The sequence below is a fragment of the Nymphalis io genome, chromosome 9, assembly GCF_905147045.1.
Source record: "Nymphalis io chromosome 9, ilAglIoxx1.1, whole genome shotgun sequence".
Taxonomy (NCBI): domain Eukaryota; kingdom Metazoa; phylum Arthropoda; class Insecta; order Lepidoptera; family Nymphalidae; genus Nymphalis; species Nymphalis io.
The window spans coordinates 9,990,659-10,011,500 of NC_065896.1; the positions used below are offsets into that span (position 1 = coordinate 9,990,659).

Here is a 20,842-nt window from a genome sequence, read left to right on the forward strand (position 1 = left end):
TAAATACCTTTAAATCCTTCTAAACCTTTAAATCCTTTACTCCTACCTCCGATTGGAATAGGGTATAGTCTAGATGCATATATATATAATTTGACGAGCCGGTTGGCGTGGTTGGTAGAACACTTGCCTTTCACGCCGAAGGTTGTGGGTTCGATTCCCACCCAGGACAGAGATTTGTGTGCATGAACATGTCTGTTTGTCCTGAGTCTGGGTGTAATTATCTATATAAGTATGTATTTACAAAAAGAAAAGTAGTATATGTAGTATATCAGTTGTCTGGTTTCCATAGCACAAGCTTTGTACAAGCTTAATTTGGGATCAGATGGCCGTGTGTGAAAAATGTCCCAGGATATTATTATTATTATATAATTGCATAATAACTCAGAAGTTATAGGTACAGATAAGTTCAGTGGAATAAAACAGTTTGATATGTTTATTATATTTTTTCAGTCTAATATTTTACTATTATAATGAATACATACAAGAAATACATAATATAATTTAGACATATTTCCGGGTTCTTTAGTAGATATTCCGCCATTGCCTTTTCAATAAAGATTTTACTGGTAAACTTTTTATTGATAAACGTATTTGAATTATACTCCTCTTCGGACGCAATTTGGTGAAAGAGTTTCGCCTTAAGTTTCAAAGGAACGCTATGTATAATAATGTTCTTTATGAGTAAAAAATAATATTTATCAATTTGAGATATTATAAATGGAATAGTGTTGTGTAGATATATTAATCAAGACATGTTTTTGTAGTGCAATTACCTAAAGCAGATCTATTAGCAAATCGCATGGAATATGTAAATCTAAGGTTTGTTTATCGTAACTCCTTCTTCGATTAAAGGTTTATCTTGGTAAAAATATAAATCGCACTACAGACTCTAATAATATATTATTTTATATATATATATATATATATATATAATAGTAAAATTACTGGTGGTAGAGCTTTGTGCAAGCTCGTCTGGGTAGGTACCACCCACTCATCAGATATTCTACCGCAAAACAGCAATACTTCGTATTGTTGTGTTCCGGTTTGAAGGGTGAGTGAGCCAGTGTAATTACAGGCACAAGGGACATAACATCTTAGTTCCCAAGGTTGGTGGTGCATTGGTGATGTAAGCGATGGTTAACATTTCTTACAATGCCAATGTCTAAGGGCATTTGGTGAACACTTACCATCAGGTGGCCCATATGCTCGTCCGCCTTCCTATTCTATAAAAAAAAGGAATAGAAGTGCTTCACCATTTTAAAAATAACATTATAATTATGCAGTTTAGTGCAGATTATTCTAATAATAATAATAATGTCCTCCAGACCGATTTCGACCAAGGTGGCCAATCTTAAGTTCTCCTTGCCAACTGCGCAGGACATTTTATAGTGCACAAGTGTGTGCGCAAAAACATGTGCACTCTATTCCCTAGCTCTCATAATCTGATGAGATGAAAATCCGACACGACCGGAAAAAGTTCAGCCACAGGACCAACGGCCATAGGTGCTTTCCGAGACACGGTAGTGTACATACTTCCAACTTCCAGACTCCGGACTGCTACTGAGAATTTTTTGACAGAAAAACCCTGATAACTTTTTATTGGCCGACCTGGGATTTAAACCCAGGACATCCGGGTCTGCGGCCTTACATCTATCCACTAGACCAACGAAGCGAAAATTATTTTTTAAGCTTACCTCTGGTCCTTTACTATTTTTATTAATTCTGCAAATATTTGTACACCATTTTCTTATATTTTTATCGGCAGCTCCACGTACGTACAAGCGGTTATTTAAATCTGTCATATTTCTGAACGATGGCTAAAATTTTAATGTTATTTCGAATCGAATAACTACGAGTATATAGTTAAACTGTATTCGAAATAAAGTTGTTTTTAATTTTAAAATATTGTTAAATTGAACAGATAACGTATGTAATGGGGTTAATTAAGTATCCTAAAAGAGATAACTACTAAGTACTAATAAATATTAAATAGATACTTACCTTAGCAATACGCCGTTGTTTCGCTTTGTTCATTTCTAAAACTAAAGAATAGGGATAAGGCTTGTTTGTGTCTCTTGTTTTAGCATGACCTGATTTTATGTCTAATTCAGCAAATTTACTGACCAAACCTAAATTTTCATCGTGACGTAGCATATTTTCCTAAAATAAAATAAATACAAAAAAAGATTAAAATAATAAATATTATATTATTAATAATGTCCCCCGAACTGATTCTGCCACGGCAGCCAATCTCAAGAGAGATAAGCCAACTGCGCAGGCCCTCGTATTATAGTGCACAAGTGTGTGCGCACACACAGTACTCTATTCCCTAACTCTCATAATCCGATGGGACGGCTATGGGAATGCTACATAACCGCAAGAGTTCAGGCGCAGGATCAACGGCTTTACATGCTTTCCGAAGCACGGGAGTGTACACACTTCTAACTTCCAGACTCCGGGCTGCTACTGAGAATTGTCGACCCAAAAACTTTTTATTGGCCCGACCTGAGATTTGAACCAGGTTCCAGGTTCCAGGGTTATTGACTGCCTAGTTGGTGTAATGGCTAGATGTAAAGCCGCAGACCTGAAGGTCCTGCGTTTAAACCAGCTGGACACAAGTATTGTTTAGACGAAATCAAAATAAGTATTGTTTAAAAAAGTTTAACCAAGGACGTTGTATGCATCGATAAAAAAAGTCTTTTTTATATTACCACTATTACTGATAAAAACTGATGAAGACTAAGACAAGTGCATAATAGTTAGTTTCTACATATACCATCGGCAATGATATAGTTATTTCTTTAATATTGAGCTTAATTAAACATTTCATAACACGTAATTTTAAAAATCTCACTCGAAGCTTTTCCAGCTCGGTATCAATTTTCTGTCTAGCAATAAATTCTGCGCGCAATTCGTCAACCAAATATGCCCAATACTTATTAACTCGAGCACAGTCACTCAGTTGAGTTAAAGGTAGATACATCAAAATTCGCTTACTTACAGCTGAAGGCAACAATTGAACCTAAAAATGAAGTGTGATTGTTTTAATAATCTAGTTAGGTTTAGTTTTTTTTTTATATTCGCCGGGAGGGCAAATGACTCTACTCCACCTGATGGTAAGTGGCAGTAGAGTCCAAACGCGACGACGGCCAGTACAGACGGGAAAAACGTTCTGCACTAGCCGCCTTCGCCTTGCCGGCCCGCAAGATGCCTCTTCACGCCTCGTTTGAAGGAACCCGGGTTGTAAGAGGAGGGGAACACGTGAGCTGGTAAGGAATTCCATTTTTTGGAAGTGCGACAAAGAAAGGAGTTCAAAGTATAATAATATTCAAAAATTGAAGCCGTTTCTCGTTACCCGGCCACCTAAATATTGTTGTATAATCACTTTCTAATAGACTTTGACAATAGACAAACCCTGCAAAAGCATATTCAGCGATCGCTCTAGGTGCCAGGTAGCAAGGGGAGCAAAAATATCAAAAACAATTATTATGTACATATATTCTATGTTATAGGTTCAAAAGAAAATCGTTTCTCTCAAAATTTCAAAGTCATTTGACTAGGTATACCAACTACTACAGCGCTAGCTTTTATAGCAAGCCTTTACCATTATCTAGATTTTCTAAGCGATCAATCTTCATAAAGTATACATCGACGGCTGCTCATTTAATGTTACAACCATTAATGCTGTTTTCCCTCAGTGGTCAGCTTTCGTGGAGAGAGAATACTGTATTTATTTTATATCAATAACTACTAGAATGACGCAATATAATTAAAATTTATATTATTATTATATACTATGATATAGCTAAAAAATTATATAATGCGTACAAAATCTACAGATTCAACAATTTCCGGCTTTGATCGATTTACTTTCCATATTCTCTTCTTTGTCCCGTCCATAAACGTCATCTCAGATTCTTCCAACTTCAAATTATCTTTTAAAGTTTTGATTGTAGCGGCCCACAAAGCTAAATTTGTATCCAACTGAAACATGAGAAGTTCCAAAAATAAATAAAAATTCTAAATAAAATATGTAAAACGTTGTGATTACAGAATTATATATACTTATTGTATTTACCTCTTTTTGTACTTGGCCGCTAATTAAAGTGTATGTGGAAGATTCCAAAATTTGATTTGCAGAGATCTTTCGACGCGGCGTTTGTTCTTTTTTAGGCTGTGACAAGAATATTATATAAACAGTAACTGAATTGAAAAAGATAAAAATAATCGTATAATTATATATGTAAATTCAATAACTATAATTATTTTAAAAAATAATGAATCTGCCTATCAATTTGAGAAAACTTTAGAAAATGTCTGCGTTTGCCAGAAAACTAGGAACTTGTGTGTGTTTTAATATTTGTATGAACGTAATATCGGAAAATATTTATTTATTATTTGTTAAGTTTTATTAATGTTTCTTACGTCATTTATTGCAATAACACTTTTTATTATATTATTTTTGTTGATATACAATACTAAGGGATATAATATTTCAATTGAAAACTATATTCAAAACTACAGTCGCCTCGAATAAAATAGATACCTCCTTTTCAGACGCTAGTCTTATTTACAGAATTTGGCGCGATATACCAATGAATTCAAATCAGACCACCTTGTGAGGTTTTTAATGTTTTTAAAATAATCACCTTCGGTAATTTTTTTTAATCCATCAACTAGGATTATTATTTGCTTCGCTATTACCTCATTCAAAATATAATATAAGTACGCATAACACGTATATAATCCTTACTGCTTCAATATTGATAGTTTTTTTTTCTAGTGATGGTTCATTAACCACGACACATTCTATCAAATTATCCAAGTGTAGTTGTAGGCTTTGCTCGTAAATTTTCTCAGCAGACTTTAAGACTTCCCACATGATAGGACCTCCGGCAACCGATAGCAATTCCGCTAGAACTAGGCATTGTTGAGTCTATTGAATAAGTGAATGATTTATTTATTGTTCCTTTTTCAAGATAGTGTTTTCTAGAAACTTTGTAATTTAATCATATAAATTTTGTATTTATGCTCTGACTAAATTTGTTTATATATTGAAATCGTCTGTTCATTCACTGTTAATATTATCTATTTGCACTAAAATTTAAGAATTGAATGTAAAATTGATTTTGTTAATTTAAAAAAAATATTAATTATTAACATAATTGTTGATAATTTTGTTGTTTTAAACATATTTACAGTTGAAGTTACATATATTATGTCAATTATAAACACTATCATCGTAGAATTCTTCTTAAATAGATATTTAGATATCTGGTAAAAATAAAGCTTCAATATGAATCATAATATTTTTTTTTTATTAATATGTAGCTTTTTATTTATGAAAGAGAGTTACACATACTATAAGAATTATTCTTTTACATTGCGCATTGTAATTAATTGTAATACTAACCGATTCAAGAGAACGAAACCATTTGCGATTACTCATTATATCATCCTGGATCTTGGATACGAGTACAGTACGATCGTGATCCAAGGGTACTTGGTCATAGCTGCTCCATGTCTTATGTCTAAAAATATTTATCAGGATTTGCCTCCTAACTATGACTTTTACTTAATTATAATTGTAACAAAACTATACTTAATATATAGTATATAGTAATAGTTTCCCATTAAAATTTGAACTTACTCGCTTATAGACAATATAGCATCTTTAGGGCGGGAGTTCCATATTGATTTTAACAACAACGAGAGTGTAAAAATGCTGTGTACTTCATCTATTAAATTCAGCACAAATCGCTTTTTATTTTTCCAAGAAATACGAACAAACCAGCGCTTGGTTTCATACAATTTTTTGCTAAACTCCAATTCATCTTTTGAATGTTTCTGATTAGCTTTAAAAAATAAAATTAGAATAATCTATTATCAAAACTCATTATTAATGAGTTTGACAATGCTTCTTAAATCCTTTTAAATATTCTTAGTATAGTATAAGTGTAAGATATTATGGTTGAGCGTGAAGGTGAGTGAACCAGTGTAATTCCGGATACAGGAAACGACGACACATATATCACGGTTACGAGAGCAATGTCGGGGTACTACTGCACCAGGGTCACAGACTTGATCCGAAGGCTTATTAGTATCAATGACTGTCGATGTATTACGGTTCTCATCTATGTCTTATGATTTTCTAGAGGATAACCTAGAGGGTTGTCACATATAAGAGTAGTAATTAGATAAAAATAATATTTCATACTTTACCACAATCTATTTTTGCTATAATTAAGTCATGAATTGATTGCACTTTCTTAATTAAATCGTCAAAAGATGTCATTTTGAGTTATTGTTTTACTTGAATGTGTTGTTGAAGATGACGTATTGGCCTGTCATATTTTTTTTCTTAATTGTTTAAAAATAGTCGTTATTAAAATAGAAAAAAAATACCTTAGCATATACGAATATAATTGACAAAACGTCGTACATGATTGCTTACAATTTTCCCGACGCGTACTCCGATCCCCAGGGTCAACATTACAATGGCCATTACATACATAGTTTATATACGATGTTCCAGTTACGAATCTCTAAGGATTTTCTGACACCGGCAGTCAGGAATTGTCATGGCGCGTGTTGACACGCATTCCCTCCATGCAATTTCGTTAAAGCCAAAAAGTGCTAATTACTGTAAATTTTTACTTCTTATAGCTGTAACATCTTTCTTTTGTATTGCGTATTTTGTTTTGAAAAGACCTTTAGATATTTTGGGTGACCCGTCAGACCAATTTATAGTTAGAAATATACCGAAGAGATATACGAAATTGGAAGGCATAGATCCTGAAGAAAGAGAGGTATTTCAAGGATTTCAGACCTCTTTCCTTCCTCATGATGAAATAATATTCTCACAACGAGATTCAAATAGTAAAAGTGAACTTTACAAGGGTAATGTCACAAGTGATATAATTATATGGGATGATGAAGCAAGACAGCATCACGCTCCGACACGAGTTAAACGGAAAAGTCATTTTACGTTTACGTCTCAGGATTACGGGTAAGTAGTTAGTAATTATTGTCCGGTACATTCCATTATCAATCATATACGTCATCCAAAAACTTTGATTAAGAAAATACATTATTTCAAAAAAATATTCCTAAAAACGTGAAAAAGTGAGTAACAATTACAGTTTACAAAATCCGATATACAAAAAAACACGAAACGAAGAAAATGAAGATGAAGATGTTGACGGAAATTTAAGAGAGTCTGAAATTGATTATGAAAGTAATTCTAATGAACAATACGATGAAGAAGGGAATTTACAAAGGTATAATACCTATCTTACTATTTACTTACCTTACTGATAGAATATATTACATATACCAACAAACTAGATATTTAAAAACAACAGGCGTTATTTTAAATTAAAATTATAATACTATGGCTTTATACATTTTTCAACTTTATATATTATTTAAGTACGTCTGTTTCGCATGTTCATTTATTCCATTTACATGTAAGTGTGGTCCATCCGGAAATATATGTGGATCGTGGTCCGCTTGATGACGTAGAACAAGTCCGTCGTCAACCAGAGCTAGAAGAAGCAGAGATGGGCTCTGCTGCACATATGTATAAGCCAGCTAAATCTCACTCAGGTAAATAACAAATTATACTTAAAATTAATTGAAATTACATAAGTTTTTAATCATATTTGTTACACGTACATGCTTACGCTTTACTATTCTAACTCATAACTAACAGTAACAACTTATACTCGATTTTGTAAACGTACTCGTACAATATTGATAATAATGCGCAACAACAATAAACAATTAAAATGAGTCAAGTTCATGTTATGTCATAACAAATGGGGGTATAGACAAAAGTGCAATTTTATAGATATATATAAGGCTGATTTATGAAACATTACTCCTTCTAAGCAACATAATTATGCTGGTAGGGTTTTTGAGTATTGACTTACGTAGTTTTTGGAATATATTAAGTACGTCTGACTGTCATAATTAAAATTGGAAAAACGTCCGTAAATTAAACTTTGAGGAGTGTAAAAGATGTTTTATTTTTATTTTGAAGATTTATTTCGTATTAAATAACTTTATAAATCACGTAATGTTATGACAAACCCCTACTATTGGAACTTTATTATAAGGGCATACGCATTCTGCATTATGCCATATATCACTAAATACATTTTAATAACATTCAAAATAACAGGCGTATAAAGAATTCTTCACAAGAAAGAAAAAAGTTTATTTGAATTAGTTTTCATTATGTATGCATTTTAATGCATTTTTTTAGATATATCCAAATAGTAGATAATAAGCTTCTATCAAGCGAATATAAACATATTAATAACGTTATAACCGCATTCATTTGCGATATAATTTTCAATTAACTACTTCTTAAATTGTTCATAAATATCCAAAAAAAGAAACAACATAATAATATAAGTCTTTAACTCTTGTAGGTATATAGATTGCTTTGTAGTATCTATAATAGCTAAAAACAAAAAAAAGGGTCCTTTTGCATGTACGTTAGTCTAAACGGGTATAAAACTTTCGCTGCATAAATATAGACTAGAACAGGTATAGACTGAAGCATAACACGTAGCTGACATGTATTTATTTGAAATTAATAAAAAATCATAGTTGTTACCATTATGCAGCTATCCATTCATTTTGGAAAGGTCAAGGTGATAGAGAGACTATTCGACACACTCAAGCTAGTATAATGAAACAATATATGGACAAAGAAGCAGATCCTTGTCACGATTTTTACCAATATGCGTGTGGAAACTGGCCAGCACTCAACCCTATTCCAGCCGATAAAGCTGGGTGAGTGAACTTTGATAAGCAACTAAATTTAATCAAGTCTTATAAACTATGTATCATTGTCTCCTTGCAGTTACGACACGTTTGAGATGTTAAGAGAAAATTTAGACAACGTTCTCAAAGAACTTCTCGAATTTCGAAAAAATGAATTCGTACCAACTAATTATCCTGGTCCACATTTGGATGTAAATGATAATTTTCTGAAAATAACACAACCTCCTGTTTGTTCGAGCAATCTCGATAACATACACGCAGATGATTCACTAACTAATTCAAAAGAAATTGTGAAATCGTCTGAAATAAAAAATATACATGAAAGCAAATCTGAAATTATAAATCGCATCCGTAGATATTTAGATAGAAAATCAAAACAATTAAATAAACCTATATCGAAAGTAAAACATAAATTACACAACCATCTTATTAAGAATAAAAATAATAAGGGCAAATACTTACGTAGACATAGGAGATACTATAAAACTACAAGATATAATAAAAGTTCTCATCGCATACCTCTTGATAATGAAATCAATATTATTGCTAAACCACATATAAGAGTGAAAAGAAAAGAAACTTTTGAGGATTTTTTTTCAATATACGACTCGACAACCAAAAAAACATCTTCTGATCCGGCTAATGGTGATGCCGCTTTGAAAGCTAGATTTTTATTTAAATCTTGTATGAATCATGAGATATTACATACAAGAGGACATCAACCTCTTTTAGACTTATTGGATATTCTGGGCGGCTGGCCGATATTAGTACCTAATTGGGATGCAAAAAAATTTGATTGGTTGGAGCTCATGGCAAAATTGAGATTGTTCAACAATGACATTTTAATATCAGAGTGGGTTGGACCAGATATTAAAAACTCTGATGAGTTTGTGATACAATTCGATCAAACAAGCTTAGGTACTTACCATTAAAAACATTTAAATTAAATTATATAATATAATAATTATATAATTATTACCAAAACCTTATTTATAATTGTAGGCTTACCCACAAGAGATTACTTTCTACAAGAAAGTAATAAGGTTTATTTAGACGCTTACAAGGCATACTTAATTAAAGTTGCATTATTACTTGGAGGGCCAATTGAGCATGTAAAGGCCGATGCTGAGAAACTAATTAATTTTGAAATCAAGTAAGTAAATGTACATTTGCTAATTTTTTTTTATTAAATTAATAGAAGTAATCCAATTTTAAATATCCTTATATTGCCTTAATGTGTAACAAGTATCGATATGGCCTTTGATTTGAACACACGATTCTTGACCGAATATTGAGGGGTTAACCCCTCAATCTTCGGTCAAGAATCGTGTGTTATTTTAAACGGTAAAGAAAAATATAGTTTGCAAGCCTGCATGTGTCGAATAAAATTGGAACAGCATGATGTAAATAAGTTCCCAATCTTCTCCTCAAGACTAGAAGATGTGTCTAACCAACAGTGACGGTTTACTGTCTATTAATAAAGAGTGTAACAATAAATATATTATGATATTTACAGATTAGCTAAGATAACTTCCGCGCCAGAAGACAGACGTAACGTTTCAGAGCTATACCGTCGCATGACACTTGCAAAGCTCGAGGGGTTGGTTCCTCAGGTAGATTGGAGGAGATACCTATGCATTGTAATGAACAGAACTGTACAGTCCCAGGAAACAGTCGTCCTGTTTGCATTAACCTATGTACGAGTAAGTATTTCTTTTAGAGCTAGATTTGATAAGAAGAGAGTTTTTTTAATATAATATTTTTATTTTTCATAAAATTTGGAAATTCTAACAAACTTTTGATAAGTTTGTTAGAATTTCCAATAAGTTATTATCAATATCCAATAATTATATATAGACAGTTATACTAAGATAAATAAAGTGCAGCTAATCTGATCGCATAACTCAGGCTGGTTAAAGCTTTTAAAAGCTACTATATGAATCTTAACGAAATAGTCAAAATATTTTCATTAATTGTATTATATTATAAATAATCAAAATGCATAAAAACAAACTTATCAATCATCATCAAGACTAATTCCTTAATTTAAACATCACTTGTTCAATTTTATTATCCCTTGTATATATATTTTCATACAAAAATATTTAGATTTTATTCAAGTACACGTTTTATGTTATTGGCGTGATATATACACCAGGAAATTATTTAAAAAATTGATCTGCATATTCTAATAATTCATGTATAAGTATATAATTGTGTTGTACTTTAATAGGATAATAGGCTTGCTGACAAAAAAGTCATTCATTTTTATTAGTACGATAAATAACTATAGCCAATCATATTTCGTTCATCGTCATCAGCACTTAGTTCAATTGATAGAGAAGACGGAACCGGACACTTTATCAAATTACCTGCTGTGGCGTTTCGTGAGGCATCGTGTGAATAACCTAGACGATCGCTTTCAATCTGCGAAACAACAGTGGGTATTATGTTTTTTACATCTGGCCTTTACAGAACTAAAACACTAATTTCTTCAGAGATAATTATAAAGTAATTTAAATGAATAAGACTTAAAACTGATCAATCGGAAAGCAATTAATTAATTTATATAAATTCCTAGTCAGAGTTCCTGATCTTTTGTCTTAAAATAATAGAATACTTGTTATGTGTAGTATTAAAGAAAGTTCGGGTATTAAAAGTAAAATAATTGTATCACCATTGACCCGAATGGGTCCGTGTAATGAACGAAAATCTAACTTCCACGCGAAAAGAATATTTGACATTTAACGTGTGACGTTCCTATCTCACGAAAAGATTAAAAGTCTATTCAATACAATTGTAGAAGGAATAATTTTGCATTAATCAGAACCATGATATAAAATATTATGTACGTAATTTATTTATATCATAGATATATAATAGTACAGTACTATAATTAAATATCTAGAATTTAGAATACAAATATTAGTAATTTTATCATGAATACATTCAGATTCTATTACATTCTATTTGGGCGAGAGCAAGCACCGCCACGATGGAAGAACTGCATCTCCCAAGTCAACTCTAATATGGGAATGGCGTTAGGGTCGATGTTTGTGAAAAAACACTTTGACGAAATGAGCAAAAATGACACGCTCACAATGACAAGGGAAATACAACAAGCTTTCAGAGAACTATTACATATGACAAATTGGATTGATGATGAGACGAAGAAACTGGCAGCTCATAAAGTTGACACGATGATGCTAAGAATAGGTTATCCAGATTTTATTTTGAAAAAGGTCGATTTAGATGATCGTTACAAGGAAGTAAAAATACATCCAAATAAATACTTTGAAAACATATTAAACATATTGCGGCACCTGACTAAAATGGAACAATCGCGGTAAACAGTCTAATTATTTAATTATCATTTATTATATATTAAGGATGCTCGTAACTTATTCTAGAACTTTTAAATAATAATAAATTAAACAAATTTGAAATGCCCTACAGTTAAACGAAGGTCTCCTCTTTTAAATATATAGTTTTATTCAACCACACTTTATCAATGTGGCTTAGTAGATAATTACATAATAATCTGGCTGAATATCATCAGACACAAGCAGCTTTTCTTACGATTGTATCTTTCACAGCTTTGCACGAGATAAGTTCTAAAAACGAATTAAGCACGTGGAAACTTACTTGAATCAGCTATCTTCTATTGAATATTGATGCGAACTCAGTAGTCAGAATGCGCCAAATGGTCCAGTGACCATCCCAATTTGAAATGCAGTTAATATTGACTTATTTTAGTATCGGTCAGCCAGTTAATAAGACGCTATGGAACACAGCACCAGCTGTCGTCAACGCATACTACAGTCGTAACAAGAATCAGATTATGTTCCCAGCGGGTATTTTGCAGCCACCATTTTATCACAGGCACTTTCCAAGATCTCTGAATTTCGGTGGTATAGGTGTAGTTATTGGTATGTCTTTATTTTTTTTATATATTGTAAATACTGTGTTAGATTATGAAATCATTATACTAATTTTATTTAATTAAGTTTATATTTTGATATATATTTGAAACAATTTTCTGTTATTAGCATATTATATGTGCTGCAACAGTTTGGCCGTTTAATATTTTCAAATATATAATAAAACATATTATTTTATAGAATTAATTATTATTATTTATTTATAGAATTAATCACGCGTTTACGGATATCTTTATGTATTTTATTTATTTAGGTTTACCAATAATTGTTTACACCAAATAAAGGGTAATCCATACACAAATTCATATTCTCTATTCTCTTTATTAAAAAACCTAAAAAACGTTATAATGAATATCTTAGTTTATATTATATAAATATAATTCTTATAATGACTTATCTATAGGGCATGAAATAACCCATGGATTTGACGACAAAGGGCGTTTGTTTGACTGTGAAGGGAATCTTCATCGTTGGTGGTCGGACTCAGCGATAGAAGCTTTCCATCATCGTGCACAATGTCTCATTGATCAATACGGACATTACGTGGTCCCCGAAGTTAATATGAAATTGGACGGTGTAAACACTCAAGTAAGCTTTAAATAATATATTATTATCTTTTCACAATTAAAGATAACTAATTAAATAATTCAATCGAGCTAAATTTTAATATATTTGTAAAGGCTTAAAACGGCTCCTCGTTTTAAAAGATGAAATTTGAAAGTAACTAGCATTTTCTTTACCTAATTATAACGAATTATAACAGTTGAGTCATTAATATAACATTAATATATAACTTAATAACGTAAATAAAAAATAGATAAAATTCTATCGAAAAGAATAAATAATTTGTTAAATAGTTTGGGAAGTTAACCGTTTAAATAATAAATTATAGTACGCTTAAGTAATAGAGATTGCAATTTCATTAGATGCTACGTAATATACAATAATAATTCTCCCATATCTCATAAATCAGATAACAATTGATAATTTTTGCAGGGCGAGAACATAGCAGATAATGGTGGTGTAAAACAAGCGTTCCATGCTTACCAGCACTGGTTGCGCCACCACGACTCTGCTGATGAGACACTGCCAGGACTCAACTATACACATACACAGCTATTCTTCCTAAACTTCGCGCAGGTCTATCATATATCGATTATCCTTAAAAAATAGTAATATCTCCCTGACCCAGTTTTGACCGTATCGATTCACAACGGTGACTAACCAACGCAGGATAAATTATAAAGCACGAGTACATATGCAAGCACGGGTGCACTCTCTCTTCCCGGACACATAGTCCAATGGAACAGCACATTCGAGCGGTCTAGAGCGCTTTATGGGTCACGAAAATTTAACCCTACCAATTTCGAATAAATAGGCTAAAAAACAGCAACAAAACAGAATATAACTTCCACAGAATAATTCGGCTTTTTGTACATAGCAAGTAAAATAACATGCACAATTTATTCGCAAATTTATCGTCAGTATTCCATTTACTGGATTTTTTTGCATGTCAGCTAATTTATTTTAGTATCTAGTACTGATATATGTATCAGTATCAGCTTAACTATCTTCTTTATATTTCCAGGTGTGGTGCGGAGCTATGCGTTCGGAAGCAATGCGTAATAAATTAAAAACTGCTGTTCATTCACCAGGCAGATTCAGAGTTATAGGAACACTTTCGAATTCCCTTGATTTCGCAAGAGAATTTCGTTGCCCACCTGGTTCTCCGATGAATCCTGTACACAAGTGTAGTGTTTGGTGATCAAATGATACTATTTATTTTAGCAGTAATTTCTGAGCGAACATAAAACGGAAACCTATTCGCTTTCGATCCAGCCATATAAACGACCCAAATTAAATTCGATAACATTGACAAGAAACAAGACATCATCTAAAATATTTTACGAAAATCTGTAAGATAGGTATGTTGTTTCCTTCATTAATTTCTTTGGTGAATGAGCCATGACACTAGTTAACACGCCAGATAATCGAGTTCATTCTGCGTGGACTTCTTGGTTTTTGTCCAAGGTTTATTCAGCTTGATTTATTACGATATAACAAATTATATATTATACATACATACATATATACATTAAAAAAAAACAAAATTACAACATTTAGTCGCATGAGCAATATTTCAGCTGAATAGTTTGAAAACTGGCTTCAACTCAGTTGCAACATTTGACCAACACACTTACTAACAGTTGAAGTTAAGTATAACTTATAATATACCTATTCTACAAATCACAACAACATTAATTTGTAGCAAGAATGAGATGATTCACTTGAACATTAGTAATTAATAGTAATGTGTAAATGAAAAATAATTAACCAGATATTTCTTATAGTCATTGTTTTATATTATTAATTATAGTATTATGGATAACACGCAAACATACATATTGCTTTAACATATTATACCTTTTTGTTGACCGTTAGGGTCACAATAAAATGTTTCGACATCTGTGAAATGAAGTTAAAATGTAATGTTTGAGAATTAGTTTGTCAGTTTTCTAAAATAAACGAAAATTATTAAAAAAAACTAACATGTAAAACTGCGTTAACAAACGGGGTAAATAAAAATAATAGTTTATGAGTTAGAATTAAAATAAATGGTAAATTGCTTTCTGTTGTTAAGTTGCCTCGCATACACACGCATCTCTACGCATAGGTACTCGACTCGACATTGATAATGTAAATTTTTGTATTGTCATTGTGATAATTGTCACGCGTCATGTCAATTCGGAATAGATATACATCAACATTTCGATTATTGATTTATCAAATAATATTTATATATACTAAGAGAGGGTCCATTAATCCTCTTGCCATCAATATAATTGATTGTTACCATTAGTAATAAGCGTAGACGCTGGTCTGTATAATTTAGTTATCGGAATATACACAGGTTTTTCATACAATTAATTTATCCTTAGTTATACTTACTTATCGCTTTATACTTTTGATTAATATTTTTACTTTTGTAAATAAATAGTAATATAATAAAAAATATTTATAAATTACAGAGTTTTTTTTTAAATATCAATAAAGAAGTGTTAAAATGATAGCTTGGAGAAAATAACAAAAACCATGATAACCTTTACGAGATAGGTACTAGCAATTTCAAAACATTGTTAACAACTGATAGGTGATGTATGCTTATTATTTGTAGTTATTACATCAACGCATTTATTAAGAGTCAGCCCAGTCAATAAATTGCATAAAAACGAATTGAGTTTGATTTTCAGCGTCACCTGCCTTACGGTGTGCGTACACGGGCTATTTTTGACTGAAACACGCTAAGCACTCAATCTCAAAGACAGTATTTTCCTATTTGTTCACACAGACACTTCTGCCCCTAAAATACTGCTATAGCAGTATTAGACACATATATATAGATGTATAAGATATGTATATATATATATATATATATATTATATCAATAATATTAATAGACTACCCTACCCTACTCAGGTTTTATTGGAAAATTATTCGATCCGCAACATGATAATGTATGGATGATTAAAAAAGTTCGAAATAATAGGGAAATACTGCTGTTATGCAGTACTCCAACCACGTGAAATGGAATAGCACACATTGGGGATAAACCGATAGCTTCTATTTCTTTTTATGCTCAAAATTTGTAAACACTTAAAAAAGTTGCAAATTTTGCCAAATTAATGTTTGCTGCTGTTGCCGTACATGCAATATTTTGTCAGGTAACAATAAATTGACGAGTATTGCTCATAGTTGAGAAATTTTCTTAGCCCATGTAAGCGCAACTTATCAACTGCCCGCAACTTGGGAATAATTTTTCTAGTGAATTATTTCCCTGCCACCATACGGTAGTTGAGGTGCGTACGTTCTCAATTAATGCGTTTAAATTTTTTTACAAAAGATGTATACGATGATATGTGAAACAAAGTTAAATTTAAGGAGTGTTTCTTATATTAAATATATGAAATATGAGACCAAATTATTGATTAAAATAATAGACTGACTAAACACTTTATCAATGTATGATAGATATATTTATATCAATAGTGATAAGTATAATGAAAAACATTAATGTATCCAAAAGTAATGAACATATTTTCTTCGAAAAAAATTTTAATGACAAACTATAAATTTATTATTTCAACCGGATATTTGTTTATAAAACTAATTTGTCAATATACATAGTTCCCAACTTCTACACTCTGTACATCTTCGTTACTCCAAAGTGTCTCGACTTCGTTTTGTATGTCTCGGGACACATCAAGATTGTCACGCCTCTCCCATCGTATGCGCACCATCCGAGCAACTTCTAGCCAAAGACGTGCTTCCAACACTAAAAGTAAAATCCTGTGATGTTCCACTGCTTTTTTTTTCTCGCAGTGGAAACCTTCAGAAAGGTACCCGGGTCCTATGGGGGTGGAACCGGGTTATGTGGGATTCTTACCCACTAAAACCACTGCGATGGCCGTCCTCAGCACGGATCAGAGAGGCTGCGGGATCGTGTTGATATAACGCATCTGATATCTTTTAAGCCCCGGGCGTCTGGGCTATGGGAGGGCCGAGACGACGCCGTCGTCGTCTCTGCCGAGCAGGATCGGCCCTTTCTCGTTCCCGCTCCACCGTCTCCTTCTGAACCATGACGGTCTCACAAAAGGAGGCTACGGCCCTCCACGCCGATTCCCTGCGAAGCATCGCCGACTCGATTGCTCTCAGGGACAGGTCTTGTCCGAATTCACGGACCAGGATCTCCCTCTCCGCACTCCACGCGGTGCACACTTCCAACGTATGCTGAGCGGGGACGTTTGCCGCCTCGTAGGATATCGTGCGATATCCCCGCACTATGCGGATGGCCACTCTCCGCTGCGAACTTTGTATCTTAGTCCTGCAGCAGCAGACGCCCGATAGTCTGTGAGACGAAACGGCTACCCCGTAGAGGGCCATAGATCGCACGACACCGGCATAGAGACGGCGAACTTCCTCCCTCGGTCCCCCGAGACTAGGCAGCAGTCTGTGCATGGCACCCGCTACCTTCTCGATCCGGGGGGCTAGGCACTCGAAGTGCTCCTCGAAGCCCCAGCGACCATCCAGTGTGAGGCCCAGATATTTCATGTATCTGGCCAGCTGGACGTATGAGTCACCAACGCGGACGTGCGAGTCAGGCGGTTCCCTGCTCCTTGGCAGTTTATGGAACCATAGCGCCTCCGTCTTATGGGACGCGATCCAAAGGCCCAACTAGCAGATCTTTTCGACGACAATGTTCACCCCATGCTCGGCGAGCTCTTTGGTTCTCTTAAAATTCTCCCCCGTTGCCAGCACCAACGTGTCGTCTGTATAACAGACGATGCTGACACCTTCAGGGAGAGTGACGCTGATGTTCCACTGCTGGGCTAAGGCCGCCTCTCCCTTTGAGTTGCACCACGATGCTCGAAAACGGGTTGGTGGATACACATGTGGTAGAATTTAGAGAAATTAGACACACGCCGGTTTCCTTACGATGTTTTCATTCATCGCCGAGCACGAGATGAATTATAAACAAGAATTAAGCATATGAAAATATAGTGGTGCTTGCCTGGGTTTGACCCATTGTGATTCTTTAAGATTCACGCGTTCGTTTAAAATTATAATAAAGCTCAAATTGTCACTCAAATGAACGGATTGAATAATGATGAGGACAAAACGAAAACAAAAATTTGAAGCGTCAATAACGCAATGGTTAATGGGCCGCCAAGCGATTTAAAAATCGCTGGTCCGATCCCGCCCCTTAGGATATTGTCATCGCTAGTTCTAACAGAAGTAAACTTTTAAAGTAACGATCCAAAACTTACAAAAGAGAAAGGAAAACGCTGTCAGAAACAAAGAATTCACGTTGCCATTAATAACCGCCACAACATATAATAATGCTCCAACAGTTGGCGCTTGACGCAGAAAGAGCCCACGTAGACTCGCTCCCAACCATGGTAGGAATAGATACTCACTAAGTGGAGAACGCTGAAGATTAAAAGTAACTTAACATAGTTACACTTTATTAGCTATACTTGGTGGTAGGGCTTTGTGCAAGACCATTTGGGTGGGTACCACTCACTCATCGTATATTATATCGAAAAACAACAATAGAAAGTAATGTTGTGTACCGGTGTTATATGTAAGCCAGTAAAACTACATGCACAAGGGACATAACATCTTAGTTTCGAAGGTTGGTGAAGAAGAAGAAGATTGGTAAGAAATAATAACCTTCTATATATAAATATAATAATAATTCCTTATATATATGGGCCGTGGTGACAACTTACCATCTGGTGGCCCATTTGCATATTAAATTTATGTTAAATATTATAAAAGCTGACACGACTATACGTTGGATATAACATACGGAGTAATAGGCAAACATTAATAAGATATTTTTTTCTCAATCTGAATGGTTTAAATCTTAACCGATGGGTGGAATGGGTAAATCTTAACCGATTATTGCGATATCAAATCCAGACAAGCACCATTGAGTTTTCCTGTGCTTAATTTTATGTTTATAACCCGCATTGGAGCAGCGCGGTGAAATAGCTCCAAACCTTCTCCTACTTAGGAGAGGAGGCCTTCAACCAACGGTAGGAGCCCTACAGGTTACTTTACTTATTTATTTACTACAAGTTCACATTAAAAAGTACGATTTAGAGAAAATTACCACGTTAGATGAATTCCATATGAGAAGCGTACTGATTAGTAATACAAGAGTATCAGATGCCTCAATACACAGCATCACTCCTTAAAAATGAGAAAATATTATAAAAAAATTATGCTTTAAATATTAACACGTTTTTAGTGTATGATTAGTTAAACAATGAATCGTCTTCTTCTTTCGAATATCAAATCAATAATGGCAGAAAACATTGTTTAACTAAACAGCCACTAAGCAACATTTATAAATAAGGCCGTTAGATTTCTCATCACTAAGTAGGAATTGTATAATTTTTCATATACAATCTAGTCTCATATAAAATATGATATATATTTATAGACTTACGTTTACTGAATTGCACGGAGTTTTTTATATAAATAGGCAATGCAAACCTTTGTATTTTAATATGAACTCAACATTCTATAGCCCCAAGGAAGGACATACTTTTTTATACCTAACATCTGCTGCCAGGTTACAAGTTTTATATAAATCTTTAAATATAATTTACATACATAATAACATATATATACAATTATTAATTGAACAAGACTTACTAGAAACGTCTATATCATCAATATAAAGTTTATCGTCTTTACTCATCAAGACAAAATGCAAGTCATTTGTTAAAGGTTCTTCGTCGAATGTCACTACTTCGAATTTCATGTTACAAGCCAAACCCAATAAGAGACAAACTAGTGCCATAAAAGAAGCGGATAGTCTTGTTCTAGAGCTTTTGGAATTTAGTGACTCGGCTCTGGCAAACGATTTACACCTCAAGTATTCCAGACTGGTATCCATGTAATCTATCAGACCGCCTATTATAGGTACCCCAGATCTCGAATATGTCATTTGCTTTGATACGCTAGCAGAATCTCCGGTAGCCATAATTAATTATACTATTTTGTTGCTTATTCAAATAGTCTTATGCTACATAAATAATTTATTAAAATAAATATTGTCACTGCTATATTTCGACTATTGATGAAATGCAAATTTATTGTTATAGAATACAGACTAAAAAAATTCTTCTTCTGCAAAGAGTATTTATAAACTTCTTACGGTCTTCTGTATAATTATTATCATATTTTGTTCTCTTTTATTTGTATCTCCACAGACATGTCGTCCGTGAATTGGTGTATCTTATCTTTAATTTGTATTATTGATATTTTAATATGCCTGCGCTTTTATTACCAAGCAGCATCACAATCACCAAAATCATCATAATTATTATGTAAACATAATTTAATAAATTAGTTTTAGTTGAAAAAATAATACAGTTTTAGAAATTGTTGTTTAATAAGCTTTATTTAATAAGATACATTTTCAAATCTGTAAATTCCACTATTCATTATAATTTATATTATCTTAAAAATAAACAAGTTTCATGATTAATTATGCACACGGCAAACGGCAAAAAAAACATATAACAATTTAT

General features: G+C 33.1%; 3 protein-coding genes across 5 annotated transcripts; 1 reads left to right on the forward strand and 2 right to left on the reverse strand.

Moving 5' to 3' along the window:
• Window positions 1-606: 606 nt before the first annotated feature.
• On the reverse strand, window positions 607-6,295 carry LOC126770906 (uncharacterized). The gene is made up of 10 exons (XM_050490515.1): window positions 6,223-6,295; window positions 5,651-5,855; window positions 5,414-5,531; window positions 4,754-4,936; window positions 4,079-4,174; window positions 3,829-3,984; window positions 2,855-3,022; window positions 2,002-2,160; window positions 1,695-1,817; window positions 607-656 (listed from the first exon to the last, which is right to left on the reverse strand). Exons 1-10 carry the CDS (start codon window positions 6,293-6,295, stop codon window positions 639-641), a joined length of 1,299 nt encoding a protein of 432 aa, XP_050346472.1. The 3' UTR covers window positions 607-638.
• Window positions 6,296-6,581: 286 nt separating this feature from the next.
• On the forward strand, window positions 6,582-15,128 carry LOC126770490 (neprilysin-4-like). Of its 3 annotated transcripts, none has more exons than XM_050489890.1 (13): window positions 6,582-7,009; window positions 7,143-7,280; window positions 7,475-7,608; window positions 8,637-8,805; window positions 8,876-9,714; window positions 9,799-9,949; window positions 10,313-10,499; window positions 11,118-11,236; window positions 11,750-12,142; window positions 12,553-12,725; window positions 13,141-13,325; window positions 13,734-13,877; window positions 14,326-15,128. In XM_050489890.1, exons 1-13 carry the CDS (start codon window positions 6,582-6,584, stop codon window positions 14,500-14,502), a joined length of 3,237 nt encoding a protein of 1,078 aa, XP_050345847.1. In that variant the 3' UTR covers window positions 14,503-15,128. The 3 variants fall into 3 exon arrangements, with proteins under 3 accessions (XP_050345847.1, XP_050345848.1, XP_050345849.1); XM_050489891.1 differs by having other exon boundaries at window positions 13,195-13,325; XM_050489892.1 differs by lacking the exons at window positions 8,637-8,805; window positions 8,876-9,714.
• Window positions 15,129-16,909: 1,781 nt separating this feature from the next.
• On the reverse strand, window positions 16,910-20,292 carry LOC126770644 (uncharacterized). The gene is made up of 4 exons (XM_050490150.1): window positions 19,962-20,292; window positions 19,414-19,493; window positions 18,563-18,725; window positions 16,910-17,070 (listed from the first exon to the last, which is right to left on the reverse strand). Exons 1-4 carry the CDS (start codon window positions 20,290-20,292, stop codon window positions 16,910-16,912), a joined length of 735 nt encoding a protein of 244 aa, XP_050346107.1.
• Window positions 20,293-20,842: the final 550 nt, after the last annotated feature.